Below are 21,119 nucleotides of genomic sequence, written 5' to 3'. Positions count from 1 at the left end.
ACGAAATAAACACAACAAATTAATTCTGCTAATAGGGTAATAGGTAAGGCAAGGTGCCATTTTACTCCTGTTAACGTAAGCATCCCTATTACAAAATAAAATAAAATTATAAATACAAAAAAATAATAAAGAAAGTAAAGAACAGGCCAAAGCAAAACCACCTCTGAAGGAGTTAATGCACTGCCCACAACACCAAAGAACGAGCGTTACTTAAATAATAATATAAAAATACTACAAAATAGAAAGAGGGAGTTCAGCCTCTCGTCGGACATCTAAATTAAATTTTAACTTATTTACCAAACTAAAGCTATATTGCTTCATATGTACTGCCAGTAAATTGCGTGTGTTCTGTGGTCGACTTTCTGTTTGCTGGATGAAAACCCGGAGTTTGCTGGAGAAAAAGCCATGCTAACTTGCCTGAGACCGACTAACTCAGCCACGTTGTGAAAAAGAGCCATAAAAATTCCTCACGTCGTTAACGGGACTCGAACTCAGGATTCTACCAACTGTGCTACCCACGAGGGCACTCACCAAATATTGTCTAAATAAAAACCCAGATAGTATTGGAAAACGCGACAACTGCAGTTATATCCATTGAATTTAGACAATGTTTATGTAAACCTAAAATTGAATGTGTCTCTAATGTTTGTCGAGGAACTTTAATCAACATTAAGTCCGTGTATTACTAACAAGTTTTCATGGATGGATTCGCTTTTGTACATTCAACAAATCCTCCTCTAAATTAATGTTTCTGTAAAAGAGTCCAGTTCTATAGTTTGATGGTCATGCACAATCTGTTTTTGGCCAGGTTCTTGGATGGCATATGCGAATAGTTACAGATTATGTCATCCTCTTACCTTTTCTTACTTTTACGTATCTTCTTGAGATAGCGTTTTTTGCATTTCTTCTGTAGAAAGGTCTCCTGGCTCTACAATAAAACCGATTGCAGGGATCTTAGTGTTCCTTTGGTTAACAATAAACCCATCATGGCATTGGTTGAATTTTATCCTTTCCAAAGATGATGAGTAGTGATGGTACGATCTAAAATTACACTGGCTGCCACCAATATTCGCTTTTGCCACACAGCCTGGTAATGCATCCAGGGATGAAAATGACTCCAGACGTAATGATTCGCAACACGAAAACGCCTGCAACAGTCAATTTGGGATCAATTGTTCTTAAACTAAATTACGCTAACAGAAATTTGCATATTTAAATGAAAACTCGAGTTGTCTCTCTATGGAACATATGCGATTTAGATTAGGGAAATGCTAGAAAAATGTACTGCACCTGGGTAGCAGTAACCCCAGACAAACGTACCAACTGTCTGGTACTACACTCAAGAGTGGTAGAGGATGAAAAAGATCTGAGGGTAATTGTGCTGTCACAATTACCCTCAGTTTTCTGAGAAAAGGGATAATGAGGCGATTATCCCTTTATATAAGGCAACAGTCAGCCCACACCTTGAGTACTGCATACAGGTCTGGTGGCCTCATTTTAGGAAGGATGTAGAGTTGCTAAAACGAGTACAGAGAAGGGCAAGAAGATTAGCGAGGTGAACAAAGGGGTTTCCTTACCGAGAAAGGCATAAGTTCTGCAAATGTAATCGGTTTGAGGTGCATAAGGCCTTGAATGGTTTGAGCAGGCTCAATGCTGGTGGGATTCTTCCTCTTGCTCAGATTAGGCACTTGAGGGGATATAAATTCAAATTGAGGAAAGATAGTTGTAGAATAGTAGTAGTAGTGGCATGTGATGCAAGAAAGCAAGTGTATGAGCTTATGCAGCATCAGCCAAAAAAAAAAAAAAAAAAAAAAATTCACACAACCATTCCCTCTAAATGTTTGTCCAGTTCCTCGTTAAATTTATTTAACCTATCAACTTTCACAACGACGACAGATGGAAGTTGATAAGAAGATGGAACAAACTTCCATCTGTCTTGTGGAAGTTGATAGCTTAAATAAATTCAAGGAAGTGTTGTACAAACTTTTGAAGCAAGTGGATGGGTGAAGTGAGAAGGGTTTTTTTTTTTTTTTTTTTTTTTTGCTGCTGCATAAACTTGTTTTCTTGTATCATATGCCTCTGCTAATGCTAATGGTCTAGCAAAGGTGGGATTCGATTATTTACAATTTTTGCATAGGCAGCTAAGGTCACGAGGCGCTGGAATATCTGTAAATTGCGGATATACAGTATACTATGATTGGGTTGCCTGTTTACAGGGCTAATGAAAATATCACGTTCAGTCCCAGAAACCCAGCTTCTTCATCCCTCAAAATAAACAAAAACATGAAACTTAGATGAAGATAATTTTACATCACTTATCTCTCAAAGCAGCAGCTATTTACAGTAATAGAATGAGGTACTTGGATCTTTGGTATTATTTTAAGTTGCTTAATCGCCGAAGTAACTAAGGCCATGAGGTGTCAGCATATTGAATCTGTAAATACTTGTGTTTTGTAATCGATTTTCCTGCAAACCTGCAGGAGGAAAGCCCTCGTGGGTTGCATGTAGGATTGCCGTCCTCCCCACACAGGGCGGAAAAGATCTGAGTTCAAGTCCGTCGATTACGTGAGGAACTTTTATAGGCCTTTTTCACAACGTCGCTGAGTTTATCTTAATCAGTCACAGGCGAGGGTAGCATGGTTTTTTTTCTCCCGGAAACTGGCGTTTTTCTTTCAGCAAACAGAAAAAAGACCTCAGAACACACAATTTACTGACAATATGTACGAAGCAATATGGCCTAAAACCACATTACTCCTAAAACCATATTACAATCATTACAACAGCAGGAGGGAAAACCCGAGTTTCCAGGGAAAAAAAAAAAGCATTCAACCCTCGCTCGAAACCCAAGAACTCAGCCACGTTTTGAAAAACTCATAAAAATTCTTATCGACTGGTGTGCGCGGGACGAGGATTGTAATCACTGTGCTACCGGCGAGGACATTTAGGATGTGACAGTAGGCATTCATGGCAACGTTAGCACAAACAGAAGACTTCTATTCATTTCGAATTGTGTAGTACAAATATTTACTCAGCCTTACCACCATTGCTTTTGTCCTTTACATCAGACGTAGTGGCTGGTTTGAAGTGATTTTTCGACTTCGTGAGCAACAGTATTCCAACCTACAGTGCCTTTCTACTCTTTGGCATTAGCCTTTTGCGAGTTTCCCAAGGATTTCTGTAATGTTCACAAGGTTGCATTTTTGAGTAAAGCCCATGGTAGCCACACCAGATATTTAACCTAAACTTTGAGATGTCCTGTTCCATCGCATTTGAACTGATGACCGATTCTATTAGTTAATGGTTGCTCACCAGAATTTTAGCGATTGGTGAAATTACTCCCATCTCTTATATGATATGATGTTTCCCATAAGTTGGCCTGGGACGATCGACTTCCAAGAATAATCACGAAATACCGAATTGACTACCGAGGATATGACGTTTCCTCCATAATTAATATTTAAAAAAATAATAAAACAGGCATTCTGTGAGCAGAATAATCACGTGATCGAATACAGTAGAATCGCTGCAAAGATAAACTCAGATTCGGTTGTTAAAGAGTATGTTAAATTTAAGGCAAAATCAGCTTAATTAAAGGCACTTCTCTACTTTGTTAGATGTTGTTGTTGTTGTGGTCTTAGGGTTTTAGGAGCATCGGCGACTAAGGCCATATTGTTCCGTATATACTGTGTAAATTGCGTGTGTTCTGAGGTCGATTTACTGTTTTTCTGGATGAAAAAAACCAGAGTTTCCAGGAGAAAAACCATGCTATCCTTGCCTGAAACCGACTAACTCAGCCACATTGTCAAAAAAGCCCATAAAAATTCCTTCTGTCATCGATGGGATTCGAACTCAGGTCTGTTCCGTGCGGTGGGGGGTGGGAAGGTGTGTGTGCTACCCACGAGGGCTTTAACGATAGTACAATCACTTTTATTAGTGGAGAGGATTAAGTCCCAAGGAGGGTACTTTGGGAGAAATATGATGTACAGTTTGGCAAATTAAACAAATCTGTATTAAAATGCATTCTCATGGCTTTTGGCTAGTGCCTCGTATATATCTCAGGGATTAACTGCTGACAAATTTTGCATTGTAAGTCTGGAAGAACATTTACCTTAACTCATGGTGTCACAGCACCGACTTCCACTGATCTACAGTCGTTGTAGATCTACTTCGGTGCGCTGACTAGAGCCAACAGCTGTTGGTGAATGTAAAAGTGCTGTCAAAGCTCAGAGGCAGACTTTTTTTTTTTTTATGTAAACCCCAAACACGAGAAGTATTAGAACCTATAGTACTTGGGTTGGAGGTTGAGAAAATGAAAGAAGATATTTGTTGACATTGGACTTGAACTTCTGTAGACGAATTTTCAGGAAAGTTGTTCCAGAAAACGGCAGTTGAATGACTAAATCAGGAAGATGAAAAGTTGGTTCTGTGAGTTTGAAGTTGGACAGTAAATGGATGTCAGCTGGTGGTGGCATGTGTTCGGACTGTTTTGAAAGAGAGAGCGGGAATTATAGAAGCCAATTCAGAAGAACAGTGCCCATGGAAATATCTGTAGAAGAGGCATGCAGCAGAAACAGTACGTCTATGAGACAGCGAGTGGAGAGACTCTGTTAGAGATGAATCATTAATTAACCTAACTGCCCTCTTCTGAACAGAATCAAGAAGCCTGAGAGAGAGGTTTTGGAGGCACCACCCCAGATGTGGGAACAATATTCCATGGTAGGGCGAATTTGCGATTTCTACAGAGTGAACAGCTGTTTGGAAGAAAAATAACGCCGAGAGCGAAAAAGAAAACCAAGTTTTTTAGATGCAGAGGAAGCAATATTTGTAATGTGCTTGTGCCAAGAGAGATTAGAAGTCAAGGTAATCCCCAAAAGAGATATATAATTTTGCCTAGAAATCGGAGTGTTACCAAAGATAAGCATAGGAGCAGAAGAATCCTTTTTGCGAGATATGAAACAAGACTGAGTTTTAGAACGATTAAAATCAACAAAGTTGTCTTTACCCCACTGGAGAATTACCTGGAGATCAGCATTTAAGGAATTCGTAGCAGATTTTTGAGAAGTTGAAGCTGATTGAGCAGGGCAAGGTTTCTCAAAATGTAAAGTGGAATGCAATGTGCTATCATTGGCAAAACTGTGGATAGGATTTCCAGTCAATGGAAGAAGGTCATTAATATACAGGAGGAAAAGAGTGGGGGAAAGAGCTGAACCTTGGGGGACACCAGCGTCAGCGGAGAAGTTAGAAGACAGAGCCATCTACCATGATGGTAGTGAGCGATCAGAAAGAAAACTGGATAACCAATTACAAAAAACAGTTGGCAAACCATAAGATGGAAGCTTGTTTAGAAGACCTTTATGCCAAACACGATAAGCTTGTGTTTCACTGAACTTTTCCATTGAATTAGTCCATAAATGGGTAACATAAGCCAGAATATCACCAGTGGATCGACACTGACGGAATCCATACTGGCGATCGTTGATCAGACAGAAGGTTTCTAGGTAGTTTAAAACTTGCGGTTAATTGATTTCTCCATTACTTTAGAAAGAGTAGAAGTAATTGCAATGGTACAATAATTGGATGGGAGAGATTTGTCACCCTTTTTGGGAACTGGCTGGATATGAGCAAATTTCCAAGCAGAAGGAAGAACACCTTTGGAATAAGAAAGTGAAAAAAGGCGGCAAAGAACAAGAGTAAGTTCAGGAGCACAGGTTTTAAGAACAAGTGGAGAAATACCATCGCAGCCTGGAGCTTTCTTAGCATCAAGATTCGTCAAAATCCTTCTGACATCCTTTTGACAGAAGACAACAGAAGGCATTGAATGGAGTGTGTTGGGATTGGTGGGAGGTGTTTTACCAAGATCATTAATACATGAGTTGGAAGAAAAATGGGATGCTAGCAGGTCAGCTTTATCCTTTGCTGAAGTAACAACAGAACCATCTGGATTGGACAGAGGTGGGAGCAGAGATGGGCAAAAGTTGCGGCCAATAGTTTTGGCAAGAGACCAGAATGCTCGGCTACCATTAGGGCAAGAAGCAAGTTTTCTACTCTTAGCCTGTTCAAAATCTAGTTTGGACTGATTAATAACTGCTTTACAATTGTTACAATTAGAAACAAGCCAATTATGATATGCAATGTTCTTCTCTTGAACAGCCTTAGCACATTTATTGGAAAACCAAGGTTTAGATAAAGGATGAGATTTTAAAGTGGAGTATGGGATAAAGGATTCCATTCCTGCATGAATAATTTCAGTGACACGATTTGAACAAACGTTGACATCAGAAATTTTGAAACATTAATCCGACCAAGGAAAAGAAGAAAAGAAATCTCGTAGGTCATCCCATTTTGCATTCTTGTAATGCCAAACAATACGTGGTTGGGAATAGCTATGAGATAAAGGCTCCATTGGATAAGAGACAATCACCAAGTTGTGATCTGTGGTGCCTAAAGGACCTCTCACTTCAATTCGATCGTGTACTTAGAAGGGTTGTTTGTGAGAAAAAGATCAAGCATGTTGGCTGTATGGTTGGGATTGTCCAGTAGGTAAATGAACAATCTGTACAAGGTCATTAGTAATTGCAAAAGCCTCAGCATCTCGACCAGCTGGGTCAGTGTGGCTAGTAAACGGAAGCCAGCTGGAGTTGTGAACATTAAAATCACCAAGGAAAATTACCTCACTGTTAGGAAAGTTGGACTGGAGAAAGTCAAGTTGTAAAGAGAGGAAGTCAAAGAGCTCCAAGTGATTAGTGAAGTTGGGAAAACGGTGGAGACAACAGATGAATTTGACACAGTGAGGTAGAGAGATTTTGAGCCAGAGAAGATCGAAAAGAGAAGATTCCAAATTAACAAGTCTCTGACAGGGAATATCGAAACGGAGATATGCACAAGTACCGCCTTTGAGGCGAAAGGAATCATACAGTGAATAATTTGGGCAACTGAGATGAGCAGTAGTTGAATCAACCGATAACTGAGATTCTGTCAGAAAAAGTACACGGGGTTTGGCAGACTGCAAGTGGAAATGGACATCGTTGAGATTAGAATTGAGACCATGTATATTTGTGAAATGAATTAGGAAGTGTTTAGGGGGGGTTTAGATCTTTTTTCTAACTGGGTCAAAAAATTCTTCCTCTGGGAAACAAATAGAAGATCAGATTCTAATAAAGAAAACCACACTGGCACTGGGATCTGGCCCACTAGGGTTTCCCCAGTTAGTCTTATGGCCAGTCTGCCTCTGTCAAAGATGCATTCTTTGATCTGCTACAAAATATTTAACAAAACATTAAGGTTTTTTCGCTATGTGGTTTAAGTAAACCTCGTGTGCAAACATTCTTAATATCTTAGGTTGTTGTATTAGGGTTTAGGAGCATCAGCCACTAAGACTATATTGCGTTAATTTACTCTGTATACTCCATTTTACTCTGTAAATTACATGTGTTCTGTGGTCAGTTTTCTGTTTTGTTGAAGGAAAAACTCGAGTTTCTGGGCGGAAATCCATGCTACCCTCACCTGAGATAGACAAACTCAGCCACATTGTGAAAAATACCCATAAAAATTCCTCACATTATCAATGTGACTCGAGCTCGGGTCTTTTCCACTCTGTGTGGGTAGAATGGCAATTCTACAAACTGTGCTTCCCATGAGGGCAATATCTTAGAAATTTAACTTTAATATCATCCACCAAATAAGAAAAAGAAAAAACTGATTGAAAACACATTGCACCTTAGAAAATACCCATTATTCTGTATTCCATCAAGAATTTTTTACCAGATTTTTTTCCTGGTTCTATAATCTGCCATTACCATACGTAATTAGTTGCAACATGGCATAAACCCTTTTTTGACACCATACGCCATTGCATTGAATGTATCATTAATAATTGGCGGTGCCTCTCAGTTCTTCTGTACAAGAACATACAATGATGTTTAGGCGGGTGGTAGACATCAGAGTGCCCAGCACATGGATGACCAGACCCAAGGTATCCCAACAGAACATCGCCCAAAGCATGACACTGCAGCCACCGGCTTGTGTTTGCCTCACGATGCATCCAGGTGCCATCACTTCCCGAGGTAAACAACGCCCACGTACCTGGCCATCCACATGGTGCAACAGGAAACGTGATTTATCGGATCAGACAACCTTCTTCCAATCACTCAAGGTCCAGTTTTGATGCTCACGTGCCCATTGTAGGCGCTGTCACCGGTGAACCGTGGTTAGCATGAGCACTCGGAGCAGCCTGCGGCTATCCAGCCCCGTTTTCAGCAGGGTTTGATATACTGTGTGTTGTGACACATTACTCCCGTCACCAGCATTCCAGTTACCGGCAAGTTGCATCACACTCACCCTTCTGTTGCCACGTACCATCTGGGAGAGCCTTCGCTCACCTTGAGCATCGACGAGCTGTGGTCATCCAACACCTCGCCGGCGGTTCATGGGTTTTCCCTCCTTGGACCACTTTCAGTAGGTAACTAACCAGGGCTGACCACAAGCATCCCACCAACTGTGCTGTTTCGGATATGCTCTGACCCAGTCGTCTGGCCATTACAATTTGGCCTTTGTCAAACTCGCTTAAGTCCACTGCCATTCCCATCTGAAGAATAAGAGTAACACTGATTAACAGAGCTCATTATCAGGTGTTTTTTATACCGTGTCCTGACCCGCGCATGTGCCATAGTTCACCTGCAGTTGCTTTGATTTGTATAACGACTCACCAGTCATAATATTTTGGCTCATCGGTGTACATGCATTAAATGTATATTATAACAAGCAGGAAGTGACAATGGTCAAGTCAGTTCTTTCTTAGCTCCCAGACTATGCAAAAGAGTGGAGGAGTGAACTGGATGTGACACACAAAATAGATTTCCCTAAACGTATCTTAATAAATGGTTATAACATAGTTTAAAAAAAAAAAAATAAGAAGGCTCCAATCAACCACACACCCAGGTGCCCTGAGGCTGGCTTTCCCTGTTGCACAATTCAGTGAGTCTGGCTCGGCTTGTGGCTTGACTGTTCCCATGGCTTGCTAATCTCATGCTCCACATCATTTGTCTTGGCTTGCCAAGCCTAGCTGAACCAGTACCTACTGGTCCTTCATTTGAAAATGTAATGTGAGCACATTTCTGCCTGAGCTTCCACGATATTAATTGGTGAATATTTGAGGAAAAAGAACCCAAACATAAAAGATAATGTTGGATGGTGTCCTTCAAACACTTCATTTCTGTTTTTGTGATATTGATGTCTCATGTTCCAACACCAATTTGTTGGACTAATCCATGCCTAGCCGTAAGTCAGCTGTTTCCATTCATGGTTAAAAACAAATATGAAGGACAGACATGCCTGTTAGAACACATCAGCGAGCATGGAAAAGAGGAATCTAGCTGAGTTCTCGTCTCCTGTGACTTGCTTCACATTTACCAACAGGTGGCAGAAGCACAAGCCTGGCCAGGTTGTGAGTGAGCCACACCAAGCTTCCCCCTTCCAATGGCTTGTAACTCAACGAGTCCTGCACCAGGCTTGGTGAGGCAAGCGCCATGGGAAGTCGGCTTAATATGATTGCGCAGTCCTGCTAAGATCATTTCGATATGAGATTTGGTTTCATTAAATCACTCAAAAGGTGTTGCCATTTTTGTTGAATGGCTCTTCTCAAGAGTGCCTTAGTAGATGTGCACCAGCCACAAAGTATTGACTTTATTTGGTATATCAAAAAACTTTTAGTTTCTCTAAACGAGGAGGCCATCTTTTTCTCTATCTAATTTATTTGAACGTAGTTTTTGATTTCAGAATTTTACTGGGCAATGAAACGATGTTATAGATGGTATATCGCTTTTATTGTCAGTTTCTTGTTTCGATGATAGAAAAATCTGTTTCAGTGAGGGGGATATGAAACTATTGCAAAGTCTAGTAACTCAGCCATGCTGTGATTAAAATCCATAACAGGCCCTGCTGTCATGACATCTTCTGTGTATGAGTCTGAATGTCTCCTGGTTGCAGAACCAGCTTTTTTGGCACAGCATGAGAGAAGAGAACACTGATGTTAATTACTGTACTTCCTACAAGGGCAAGTAATTGGTACAACTCAAACTGTTGCAATTAATTGTCATTGCAATTAACTGCTATTGTACACCCATAGTTTGATTAATGTTTCTCACATTCACATGGGATAACAGTATTGGTATTGCAGACTCCAACTTAATTGGTAGAGCTAAAGATGTAAGAACCTGTAGTTTTGTCTCTAAAGGCAATTTCAGAATAGTAACTGTAACGTGAAGGACTTACAACAAAGGAGAAACAAATTGTACAAATTCTGCTCTTCTCGACACTCCTGATTGGGTCTGCGATTATCCTAACTCTATTCTACAATCGACAGTGTCATCTTTATAAAATTACTAATAATGTTTATTATTATAAATGATAATATTTAAAGTATGATGGGCGATTACTTGATAGTTGGATCACTAACACTTTGCATTAAACTTTCGATAAAATGCAATTTGAGAAAGAAACATTACTGACTCTTGTTCCTATTTGGTCAGACTAAGTAATGTCATGTAAAAATTTCAGAGGGTTTTACAGAAAGGGAAGGAAAAAAATCAAATGCAAAGATTTAAACAAAGTTAGTATTAGTAGTGGCAAATGATTCAAGTAAACAAGCTTATAAAGCATCAGCCAAAAAAAAAAAAAAAAAACCTACGTACTTCTATCCAACCATACCTCTAAAATTTGTCTAGTTTATCCTTGAATTTATACACCATAACTGATAGAACTTTGTTCCAACAACCAACCAGCTGGTGCCAAAGGCAGACTTCCATACATCTATCTGTAACAATCCTTTCTCAATTTTATTTTATGCCCCCTCATGTGTAGTCTCAGCAAGAGGAAGAATACCATCAACATTTAACTTACTCAATCAATTCAAGCTCTTGATTACCTCAGTCAGATCTCCCCACAGATGTCTAGTTTCCAGCACTGCACTTTGCAAAACAAGCCTTTCTTGGCAAGAGAATCCTTTTGTTCCCTTCACCAATATGAGAGCTTCCTTGGACTATGAGAGCTTCCTTGGACTCAGGGGAGGTACCCATTGACTGGAGATGTGCAAATGTGACCCCAATTCACAAAGGGGGATCAAAGGCTGACACAAGTAATTATAGACCTGTGAGTTTAACTTCTGTTCCCGGAAAATTAATGGAGGCACTGGTGAAAGAAGCACTGCAGGATCATCTAGACAAGACTTCAGTTATAGCTAGGACACAGCATGGTTTTGTTAAGGGGAAGTCTTGCCTGACCAATTTGATTGGATACTATGATGCAGTCACAAAAGAACTGGATGCAGGGAATAACTTTGATATTATATACTTGGATCTTAGAAAGGCTTTTGATACTGTTGCACATGGAAGACTGCTGCACAAATTGGAGCAGTGTGGCATTGGAGGCAAGTTGCTGCTATGGATAAAGGGGTGGTTGAGGGGGAGAAGACAGAGAGTGGCAATCAATGGACACTGCTCATCGTGGACTAATGTTATTAGTGGAGTCCCTCAGGGTTCAGTATTGGGGCCTTTATTGTTTTCTGTATTTATAAATGATATTGATGATGGTATATCAGGCTTAATGTCCAAGTTTGCAGACGATACAAAGGTTGGCAGGGTTGTCAAGGACACTACTGACACTATGCTGCTGCAACAGGATTTGGAAAGGTTGAGCAGATGGGCTTCGAGGTGGCAAATGAAGTTTAACATTGACAAATGTAAAGTACTACATATGGGAAACAGCAACCCCAGAGCAACGTATCAACTCTGTGGTACTACACTGACAGTGGTAGAGAATGAAAGGGACCTGGGGGTGGTGGTGCAGGCAGATATGAAGTTCTCTGAGCAGTGCAGACGAGCTGCAAGAGTAGCTCATGGTGTATTGTCAATGATATATAGAAATTTTTCTAGCAGGGATAAGGAGGTGATTATTCCCTTGTATAAGGCAATGGTCAGGCCACACCTAGAGTACTGTATACAGGCCTGGAGGCCTCATTTCAGGAAGGATGTAGAGCTGCTGGAACGAGTACAGAGAAGGGCAACTAGATTGGTGAATGGGACAAAGGGGTTCTCTTACGAAGAAAGGCTTAAGTTTTGCAAATTACAGTGTCTGGAAACTAGGCACCAGCGGGGTGATCTGATAGAGGTGTACAAAGCCTTGAATGGTTTGAGCATGCTCAATGCTGATGGGATTCTTCCTCTAGCTCAGAAAAATCACCTGAGAGGGCATAAATTCAAATTGAGGAAAGACAGATGTAGGATAGATGTGCGGAAATTTGCCTTTAGCCAGCGGGTGGTTGGTGGGTGGAACAGACTTCCATCCCTTGTCGTGGAAGTTGATAGCCTAAATAAGTTTAAGGCTCAGCTGGACAGGTATTTCGAACGAACAGAGGGGTGAAGTGGAAGTGGTTATTTTTATTTATTTATGTTACTTTTTTTTTTTTTTTTTTTTTTTTTTTTTGGCTGATGCTGCATAAGCTTGCTTTCTTGCATCAAATGCCTCTACTAATGCTAATGCTAATGCTAAATGCTAATGCTAATTTTGTTGCCCTCCTCTGCACCCATTCCAGCAGTTCTACATCCTTCCTAAAGTGAGGCTTCCAGACCTGTACACAGTACTCAAGATGCAGTCTAACCATAGCTTTGTACAAAGTGATATTCACCTCCTTATTCCAGCTAGCAAAGTTTCTGTATATCTTTGACGAAACCCCAGGAGCCTTTGGCAGCCTGTCTGCACTGCTTTGAGAACTTCCATTCTGAGTGTACAATTACCCCGGTCTTTTTCATTTTGCATTACCATGACTTCAGTACCACACAGTTGGTAAGTTAGTCTGAGATTACTGCTACCTATATGCAGTACCTGGAATTTGTCAATGTTAAACTACAATTGTCATTTCTCAGCCCATCAACCTAATTTCCTAGATCTTGTTGCAGTAGCTCACCCTGATGACCATCATTACCCACCCTGCCAACTTTTATCTTCATCTGCAAATGTAGATATCAAGCCTGATATATCTTCATCAATATCATTAATAAATATTGTAAACAACAACAGCCTGAGCACTGAACTCTTGGGGACTCCACTAATAACACTCTGTGAAGAGCAGTACCCATTGATAACCACTCTCAGCCTTCTCCCACTGAACCGTCCATTTATCCATTGCTATAACTTGCCCCGAATGCCACATTGCTCCAGTTTGAACAGAGAGTCTTTTATGTGTAACAGTACTAAAAGCCTTCTTGAAATCCAATGCATATGATATCAAAATATTTTTTTTTGCATCCAGTTCCTTAGTCACTGCATCACAGTATGCAGTCAGATCAGTCAGACAAGGCCACCCCTTAGCAAATCCATGCTGTGACTGCAGTATAACTGCATTCCTGTCTATATGGTCCTGCATTACTTCTTTAACTGCGACTCCATTATTTTCCCAGGAACTGATGTTAACCTAACAGATCTCTAATTACTCACGTCACCATTTGATCCCACTTTGTGAATTCAGTGGAGGTCCATAGGGACCTCCACTGAATCCAAGGATGCTTTCATTATTATGGCTAAGCATTGGTTTACCTCATTTGCTGCCTCTCTTAATAAAATTGGGTAGGAAATTTGTGTGGAAATTTATTCTAAGTTTGAATAATAAATAATTAAATATGGAATAATTTTTTATTCTAATTTTTATTCAAATAATGTCCAACTCTGGTTCTAATATTGATGGAATCGCTTATTGATTGGTATGTTTTAGTCCTGAGGAGGACAAAATGATGCAGGAATAGGTAAGTTAAACTAATCTGTGATTTTAAATACTTTCTCGTGACTTTTTAGATAGTATCTCTTACATGTCACAGGTAATAACCAGTGGAACATCTGCATTACATGCTAAATAGAATGCTGCTAACATAGGAAGCAAAGATTGTTTTTTATTTGCATGTGGATAGGCTTTCCATACGTGTCTTTTCAAATACAGAAGTCAGTAAAGTCAGCAATTCTAACTCAGAGAATAACAGTGAAGCCAGCTGCACAGACCTGATTGCAAAGGTATAAAGTATCAATCACTTAGCTGTTGAACTGTATGGAGACATCAGTATTTTCAGTGCAAGGAGCTATCAGGAAAATTTTGGGCAGCAGCACCCCGCTATATTCTTCCCGGACAGTATTTTCCCATCTCTAAATGTGTGTGCTCTATACAACTATGCCTCCATTGCATTAATCCCTTCCAATTTTCTGTCAAAGGTTCCTCATCGTAAAAGCCTATAGTTTTAAATTACTGATTTAAGCTCTGTAAATTTCTGAGTGTTTTAATAACTTTTCACTTCCCTATTAATCCAATTTGCTCTGCAGCTGCTCTATAATGTTCCAATGTTCTCATTTCTACCCAGCATCCTTCGGAATGAGCACAGTGGTCGCCATCATCGGAGGTGTACTATTATGAAAAGTATTATGAGTATTAATTATCAAAAAGAATTCAGGCATGGTTCCAGCAATAGCAGAATTTCTTTGATCATGTATTTAGTCCAGAAGAGGGGGACTGAAGTTCGTTTTTTTTCTTTTTCATTCAGCTAAAAGGCAGCCCAATTGAAAAGTACACCCAGTTTAAAGGTGTAATACACTGATGCCTTATAGCCTTAGTTATGAGCCGAGCAGAACAAAGTATTATAGTTATACTGAATATTTTAAAAGGGAGATGGCATTTACTACACACGGAAAATGCCACATGTCATGTTCTGAGCATTGCACTTGTTATAAAGTATTTTTTTTCTAGAACAAATAAATAAATTAATTAAAGCAACATTTCGCTTTTCACTGACATAATTATCCATTATATACATGCTGATTTTTTATTCACTGTACCATTTTAATCATCTGAATTCATAAAATATGTTTCCAACAGAAATTAAATTGATACTTAATTTAATTATATTTATCAGTGTTGGAAAATTCATGCTACAACATGTCAATATGTCCTCCACTTTTATTAATGATACGTTGAAATCAGTGTTAAGTTGAAAAGAATATGTTCTGCTTCCTCCGACACAGAATTTTTTTTTTTTTTTTTTTTTCAAAGCAGAAATAGTTTGTGGAATCTTCTGAAGCATTCACTCTCTCTCTATGATAACCCCTATTGACATACAATTAAGCCCTAAGGTTTTGCTTTAAATCAGGTGACATTGAAAGCAATGCCAGTCCTTTGCCATACACCTTAGGGTAGCAGTCGGAAATCACCCAGTTATCAAAAATTTCTTCTATGAACTCCTGGACAACTCTGGAGAGTATTCTGTTCCCAACCAAATCTCCAAACCTTTTTCTACAGAGTAATGGTATTGCTGGTATGAAATATTTCAAGCTTGCAAAATTGCAAAGAAAAGAAATAGTGTGATTAATATAAAACCACCCTGTACTTATTGTGCATACTGACAATCACTGTACAGGATGTTAGCTGCACTTTTTTTGAACAGCAAACTGATATTCTATTTTTAAAGTCTCATCTGAAAGAGCTCATCAAAACGAAAATTACAAAAAAAGGCATACAGCTTTATTAACCAAAAACTAGTACAATTTTAGTTGATTTTGTTATAAAGGTGCTTGGGATCTATCCAGTTATATTAAAGGAGGTGGCAAAGGAAGCAAGCAAACCCTTAGCCATAATTATGAGAGCATTCTTGGGCTTGGGGGAAATGTCTATGGCTGGAGATGTGCAAATGTATCTCCAATTCACAAAGTTGAATCAAAGGATCACATGAGTAATTACAGACCTGTTAGTTTGACTCCTGTTCCAGGGAAAATAATGGAGTTACTGGTTAAAGAAGCATTGCAGGACCATCTAGACAAGACAGCAGTAATAATTCAGACACAGGATGGGTTTGTCAAGGGGAAGTCTTGTCTGACCAATTTGATTGGATACCATGATGTGGTCACAAAGGAACTGGATGCAAAAAATAATTTTAATATCATATACTTGGATTTCAGGAAAGCTTTTGATACTATTGCAGATGGAAGACTACTGTACAAATTCGAGCAGTATGGCATTAAAGGCAAGCTACAATGGATAAAAGGATAGTTTAGTGGGAGAAGACAGAGAGTGGTAATCAATGGATATTGCACTACGTGGACTAATGTTATTAGTGGTGTCCCTCAGGGTTTGGTGTTGGGCCTGTTGTTGTTTTGTATATTTATCAATGATATTGATGAAGATATATCAGGCTTAATGTCCAAGTTTGCAGATGATACAAAGGTTGGCAGGGTTGTTAATAACAGTAATGACAGTATGCTGCTGCAATAGGATCTGGAAAAGGTGGGTAGATGGGTTGAGAAGTGGCAACTGAAGTTTATCAATGACAAATGCAAAGTACTGCATATGGGTAGCAGTAACCCCAGAGAAATGTACCAACTGGGTGGTGTTACATTCAGGGTAGTGGAGAATGAAAGAGACTTGTGGGTAATTGTGCAGTCAGATATGAAGTTTTCTGAGCAGTGCAGACAGGCTGCCAGAGTAGGTCATGGGGGTCTTGTCAATGATATACCGGTGCCTCCGTAGCCAGGTGGGAAGGAGCAGTAGTGCGTAGCACACGCTTCTTGATTAGACCGGGGTTCGAGCCCGTCACCACCAAATACGGAGGATGCGGAAAGGTCAGGGAATGACCACCGCATATCCCGGAGCAATATGGCCTTAGTTGCTAATGCTCCTAAAAAAAAAAAAAAAAGTCAATGATATACAGGAATTTTCCGAGCAGGGATAAGGATTTAATTACCCCCTTGTATAATACAATGGCCAGGCCACATCTTAAGTACTGTGTACAGGTCTGGAATCCTCATTTTAGGAAGGATGTAGAGTTGCTAGAATGAGTATAGAGAAGGGCAACAAAACTGGTGAAGGGAACAAATGGGTGCCCTTATGAAGAAAGGCTTAAGTTCTGCAAATTGCAGCTTCTGGAGACTAGGTACCTGCGAGGTGATCTGATTGAGGTGTATAAAGCCTTGAATGGATTGAGTAGGCTCAATGCTGATGGGATTCTTCGTCTTGCTCAGATTACAAACCTGAGGCGCATAGATTCAAACTGAGGAAAGACAGTTGTAGAATAGATGTGCAGAAGTTTGCCTTTAGCCAATGGGCAGTTGATTGCTGGAACAAACTTCCACTGTTTTTGTGGAAGTTGATAGCTTAAATAAATTCAAGGCAGAACTAGACAAACATTTGGAACGAATGGATCAGTGAAATGGGAAAGTTTTTTTTTTTTTTTTTTTTTTTGGCTAATGCTGAATAAGCTTGCTTTCTTGCATCATGTGCCTCTACTAATGCTAATGCTAAAAGTATTGTGAACTTTTGAGAAATGGTTGTGGAAGCAACACTGAATGGTTTATGTATAAGATAGTGCCAAATTTATTCAGAAGGACTGATGCATCAGGTTGGATGACATTTGTGACAAATTAACATTAGACACAAATTTGTTTAAAAGAAACACTTATGTTTTTCTAATAACAGTTATCCTATAGGCAGTCAAGCTAAAGTAGGTAAAGTAGCCTAAACAATGAATCCAGGGGTTGAAATTCAAAACATTTCTTATCTACCTTTCACCATGAGCCTTCTGATTTTCATATACAGTATATTGACTACTTACACTTAGGGGATACACATTTTCTTATAGAATCAAAAAACTTGTTAGTGACAGTAATAAATATTTATAGGTAGAAGGTGACTGGATTGAAAAATTGAATGCCATTTTTGGGCTATACTAAAATTTGTTATATTTATTGAACCAATCTAGTGGTTTTATATGAAGTCACTTTTTAATTTTCTTGTATCTGCTTTTATTTGTATATGAAATGAAATTAATTCAGTTTTGAGGGTATGGTATTTTTACATTAAAAATAAAATAAACTTGATTACAAAATAGCATTACACTGTTGCAGTGAAATTCAGAACATTGTTAAACAAATTCCTATGTTTGTTTGTTACAGTTACTAAACATGGTGTTATTTGGAAGGAGGTTGAGTCAGATACAAATCCAATCAAGATCCCTAGGAATGCTGTATTAGCTGGTGGCGTTGATCGGAATGTAGTTTATGTCGGAAGACGTCTTCATGGTGGGCGTCTTATACCAGGAAGGATAGTACCATTGGAAAGGAGTTGCTATATTTGCAATCGTGGTCAAGAATTCAGATACCGGAGAAAATATGAGGTACTGATATTTGATATTTTGTATCTTTGGATTGCAAATTTGCTTTTATGTACAAACTTTATAAAAATTATAGAAATACTGCAAATTCAGTAATTTAAAGAAAAATATATTTTTTTAAATTTCTTCTTGTAGGTCTTGTGCATTGATGACATTAGTTGTGTGGCTTGGAAAACGTTCACAGGTGGTCAGATTCCTCCTGAAGCTGTTCAAGGAGGTGGAACAGCAGATGAACCTCTGTACATTGGACGTGCTGTGATCGGTACGGAATGGCTGGTGGGAATGGTGCAACCAAATGATTGCATCCTACGAGTTCCTTATGCTACAAGGGAATATCTCGTTCATGAATACCAACTATTGACGTACAAGTTCAATATGCAACAAGAGAATTCCTTGATCCAAGCATAACAGTTCCTTAGTCACTGCATCACAGTATGCAGTGACTAAGGAACTGGATGCAAAAAAAAATATACAAGGTCGAATCACAAAAGTTTCAGGACTAAATTTATCTAAACAAATATAATCTAATGTAATTTTACTATATGGACAAACATGGTTGTGTCACTAGGATGCAACTTTGTTTGTCCTTAAGTACAGAAAAGGGAACACTAAACCATGCAACAAATACAGAAAATTACAACTGTAATTAGGGTTATACTTGGCAAGGTGAGAATTATGCTCTTTTTTTTATTTGTATGATTTTATTTTATTTTGAATATTGGGATGATTTTGTACGTAGGTACAGAATCGAATATTTCCAAGTATAAACCTAATGCAGTATTAATTTGCTACATAGTTTAGTAATCCCATTTTCTATAAATGTTATCTAACGTCTTGGTAGACGTTAAGGAATTTTTATGGGCTTGTTACGCAACATGCATAGTGAGTCAGTTTCGTTAATATTTAGTGTTACTAGTGGCAAATGATGCAAGAAAAGCAAGCTTATAAGTTGGATACTATGATGGAGTAACAAAGGAACTGGATGGAAAAATTAATTTTGACATCCTATACTTGGACTTCAGGAAAGCTTTTCATACCAGAGTACATAAAAGAATGCCGTACAAATTGCCGCACTGTGGCAGTAATGGCGTGATACTTCTCTGGATAAAAGGATGGGTAAGTAGGAGAAGGCAGAGAATGGTTATTATATTTATTAATGATATTGATTAAGATGTATCAAGCTTAATGTCTAGTCAGCAGATAATACAAAGGTTGGGAGACCTCTTAGCCACGAATGCATGGATTTGTTAAGGGGGGTGATCTTGTGTGAATAATTTGATCGGATACTGTTATTAGATAATTTATAAGTATTTACGAGTATATGCCTCCCATACAAGTCTCAGAAATCTGAAATCCAATTATGTGTAGTCATGAACAGTACTTCTTAGTTGGTATGAAAAGAGTAGTGGCTTGTACGATTACTTCCCTGAATGCTTCCATTTAGAATTTGCTGTTGATATCATCATCAGATGGTCCCACTGCATAGAATTTAAAAACTGTCTGAGACCACTGTGGTCATAATTGCGATCGCAAAAGCTCTTCACTTTATGCTTGACGGTAATTATGCCTTTAAATAAATCCCACATCAGTACACTGTAATTACTGCTGTACAGTAGGTTGCCAATTCTTAATGTATGAAGAACCACTGGTTATAATCACCTGATCAAGAGTATTATGCCCTCGTATTGCCTCTCTAATATGCTGCTGTAAAAAATAGTTATCCAATAACTTCAGAGAAGCCTTGCTAATGTGTGGGTGACCAACCTGCAAGTTCCAGTCAATCTGGAAAGTTAAAATCCTCCATTATGAGACATTCTGATTTACTGGCCCACTCTAATTGTCTGTATAGTTTTTTGTTATTCTCATTACAGTAATTTGGATTATGATTTAATATGCTTCTTAACTAAGAGCATAACCCCCTCTCTCTTCCTCTTTTGTCTCCCCTTTCTGTATACAGTTTACTCTCCATATTCAAATTCTCCATCCCTTACACATGACTCAGACCACATCTCTGATATCCTCACAATGCCTGCATGTGATGACTTAACTAGTACTTTGAATTCATCAAATTTATATAAAATTCTCTTAGCATTAGTGTACATGTAACTGATTTTATTCTTTTACCTCAATGTAATTGCTTGTTCTCTGAGGTTCCAACCAGCCTTGAAATGCCCATCACCAGTCCAACTTTTTGGAGCTCATGTGCTCAAACCAGTCCTCCACAATGCGAACAGTATGAAGTGAAGCATTGTCCTGCTCATACAGGTCCTTCTCCAATGTGCTGCCATAACCTGGATAAACATTATTGTCCTGGACACCTAGATAGATCTCAGCATTTATGATTTTGTCCTAAACATCCAAATATTCCCAAGCCAAACCATGAAAAACAGCCACAGATCATTATGCTATCTTCACCAGACTATATTGTCAGGATAATAACCTATGGCAGGTAGCTTTCTGTGAGCATTTGTCACACCCAAGCATGACTGCAAATTGGTAGATCCTGTACTGCGACCTGACATTGTAAAGTACAGCTTTCAATTAATCTACTGAGCCAAGAACGGTAGGTCTGACACTAAGCCAGATACCATCTGACTTGGTGTAAGGCTTTACGCTCTTCTTAAAGAATCATCCGCTGCATTCAGATTGGACGAGTTTTTGCAGTGGTCTTGTTTCTTGTTTCAATACTACTATTTCCATATCACATCACCAATAGCTGACCTAGGGATAGTAATAATACAGTAATAGTATTTGGAAAGTGCAAGGAAGCCACAGGCTTTTGCTGCAATGAAAAAAAAAAAAAAACCCCGATGAAGATAAGAAAATACAAATTATATGCTTCCCTCATCTATACCTATTCAGTTAACCTTTGAATTTATTCAAACTGTCATCCTCAATTATTTTATTCCACCAATCAACTATTTGCTG

General features: G+C 38.9%; 1 protein-coding gene across 1 annotated transcript in view; it reads left to right on the top strand.

Annotated features, from left to right (window-relative positions):
• LOC150075802 (pfs47 receptor-like) overlaps positions 1-18,599 on the top strand; it is a 50,870-nt gene extending 32,271 nt beyond the window's left edge. The window contains exons 6-7 of the mRNA XM_090387890.1: positions 17,974-18,194; positions 18,327-18,599. Of these exons, the coding sequence (XP_090244016.1) occupies positions 17,974-18,194; positions 18,327-18,599 (494 nt within the window). The remainder of the gene's footprint in view (positions 1-17,973; positions 18,195-18,326) is intronic.
• Positions 18,600-21,119: the final 2,520 nt, after the last annotated feature.

Source organism: Mastigoproctus giganteus, chromosome 13 (assembly GCF_048544385.1).
Source record: "Mastigoproctus giganteus isolate SK-2022 chromosome 13, ASM4854438v1, whole genome shotgun sequence".
In the NCBI taxonomy this organism is placed as follows: domain Eukaryota; kingdom Metazoa; phylum Arthropoda; class Arachnida; order Uropygi; family Thelyphonidae; genus Mastigoproctus; species Mastigoproctus giganteus.
This window is presented reverse-complemented; position numbering and strand designations above follow the sequence as displayed.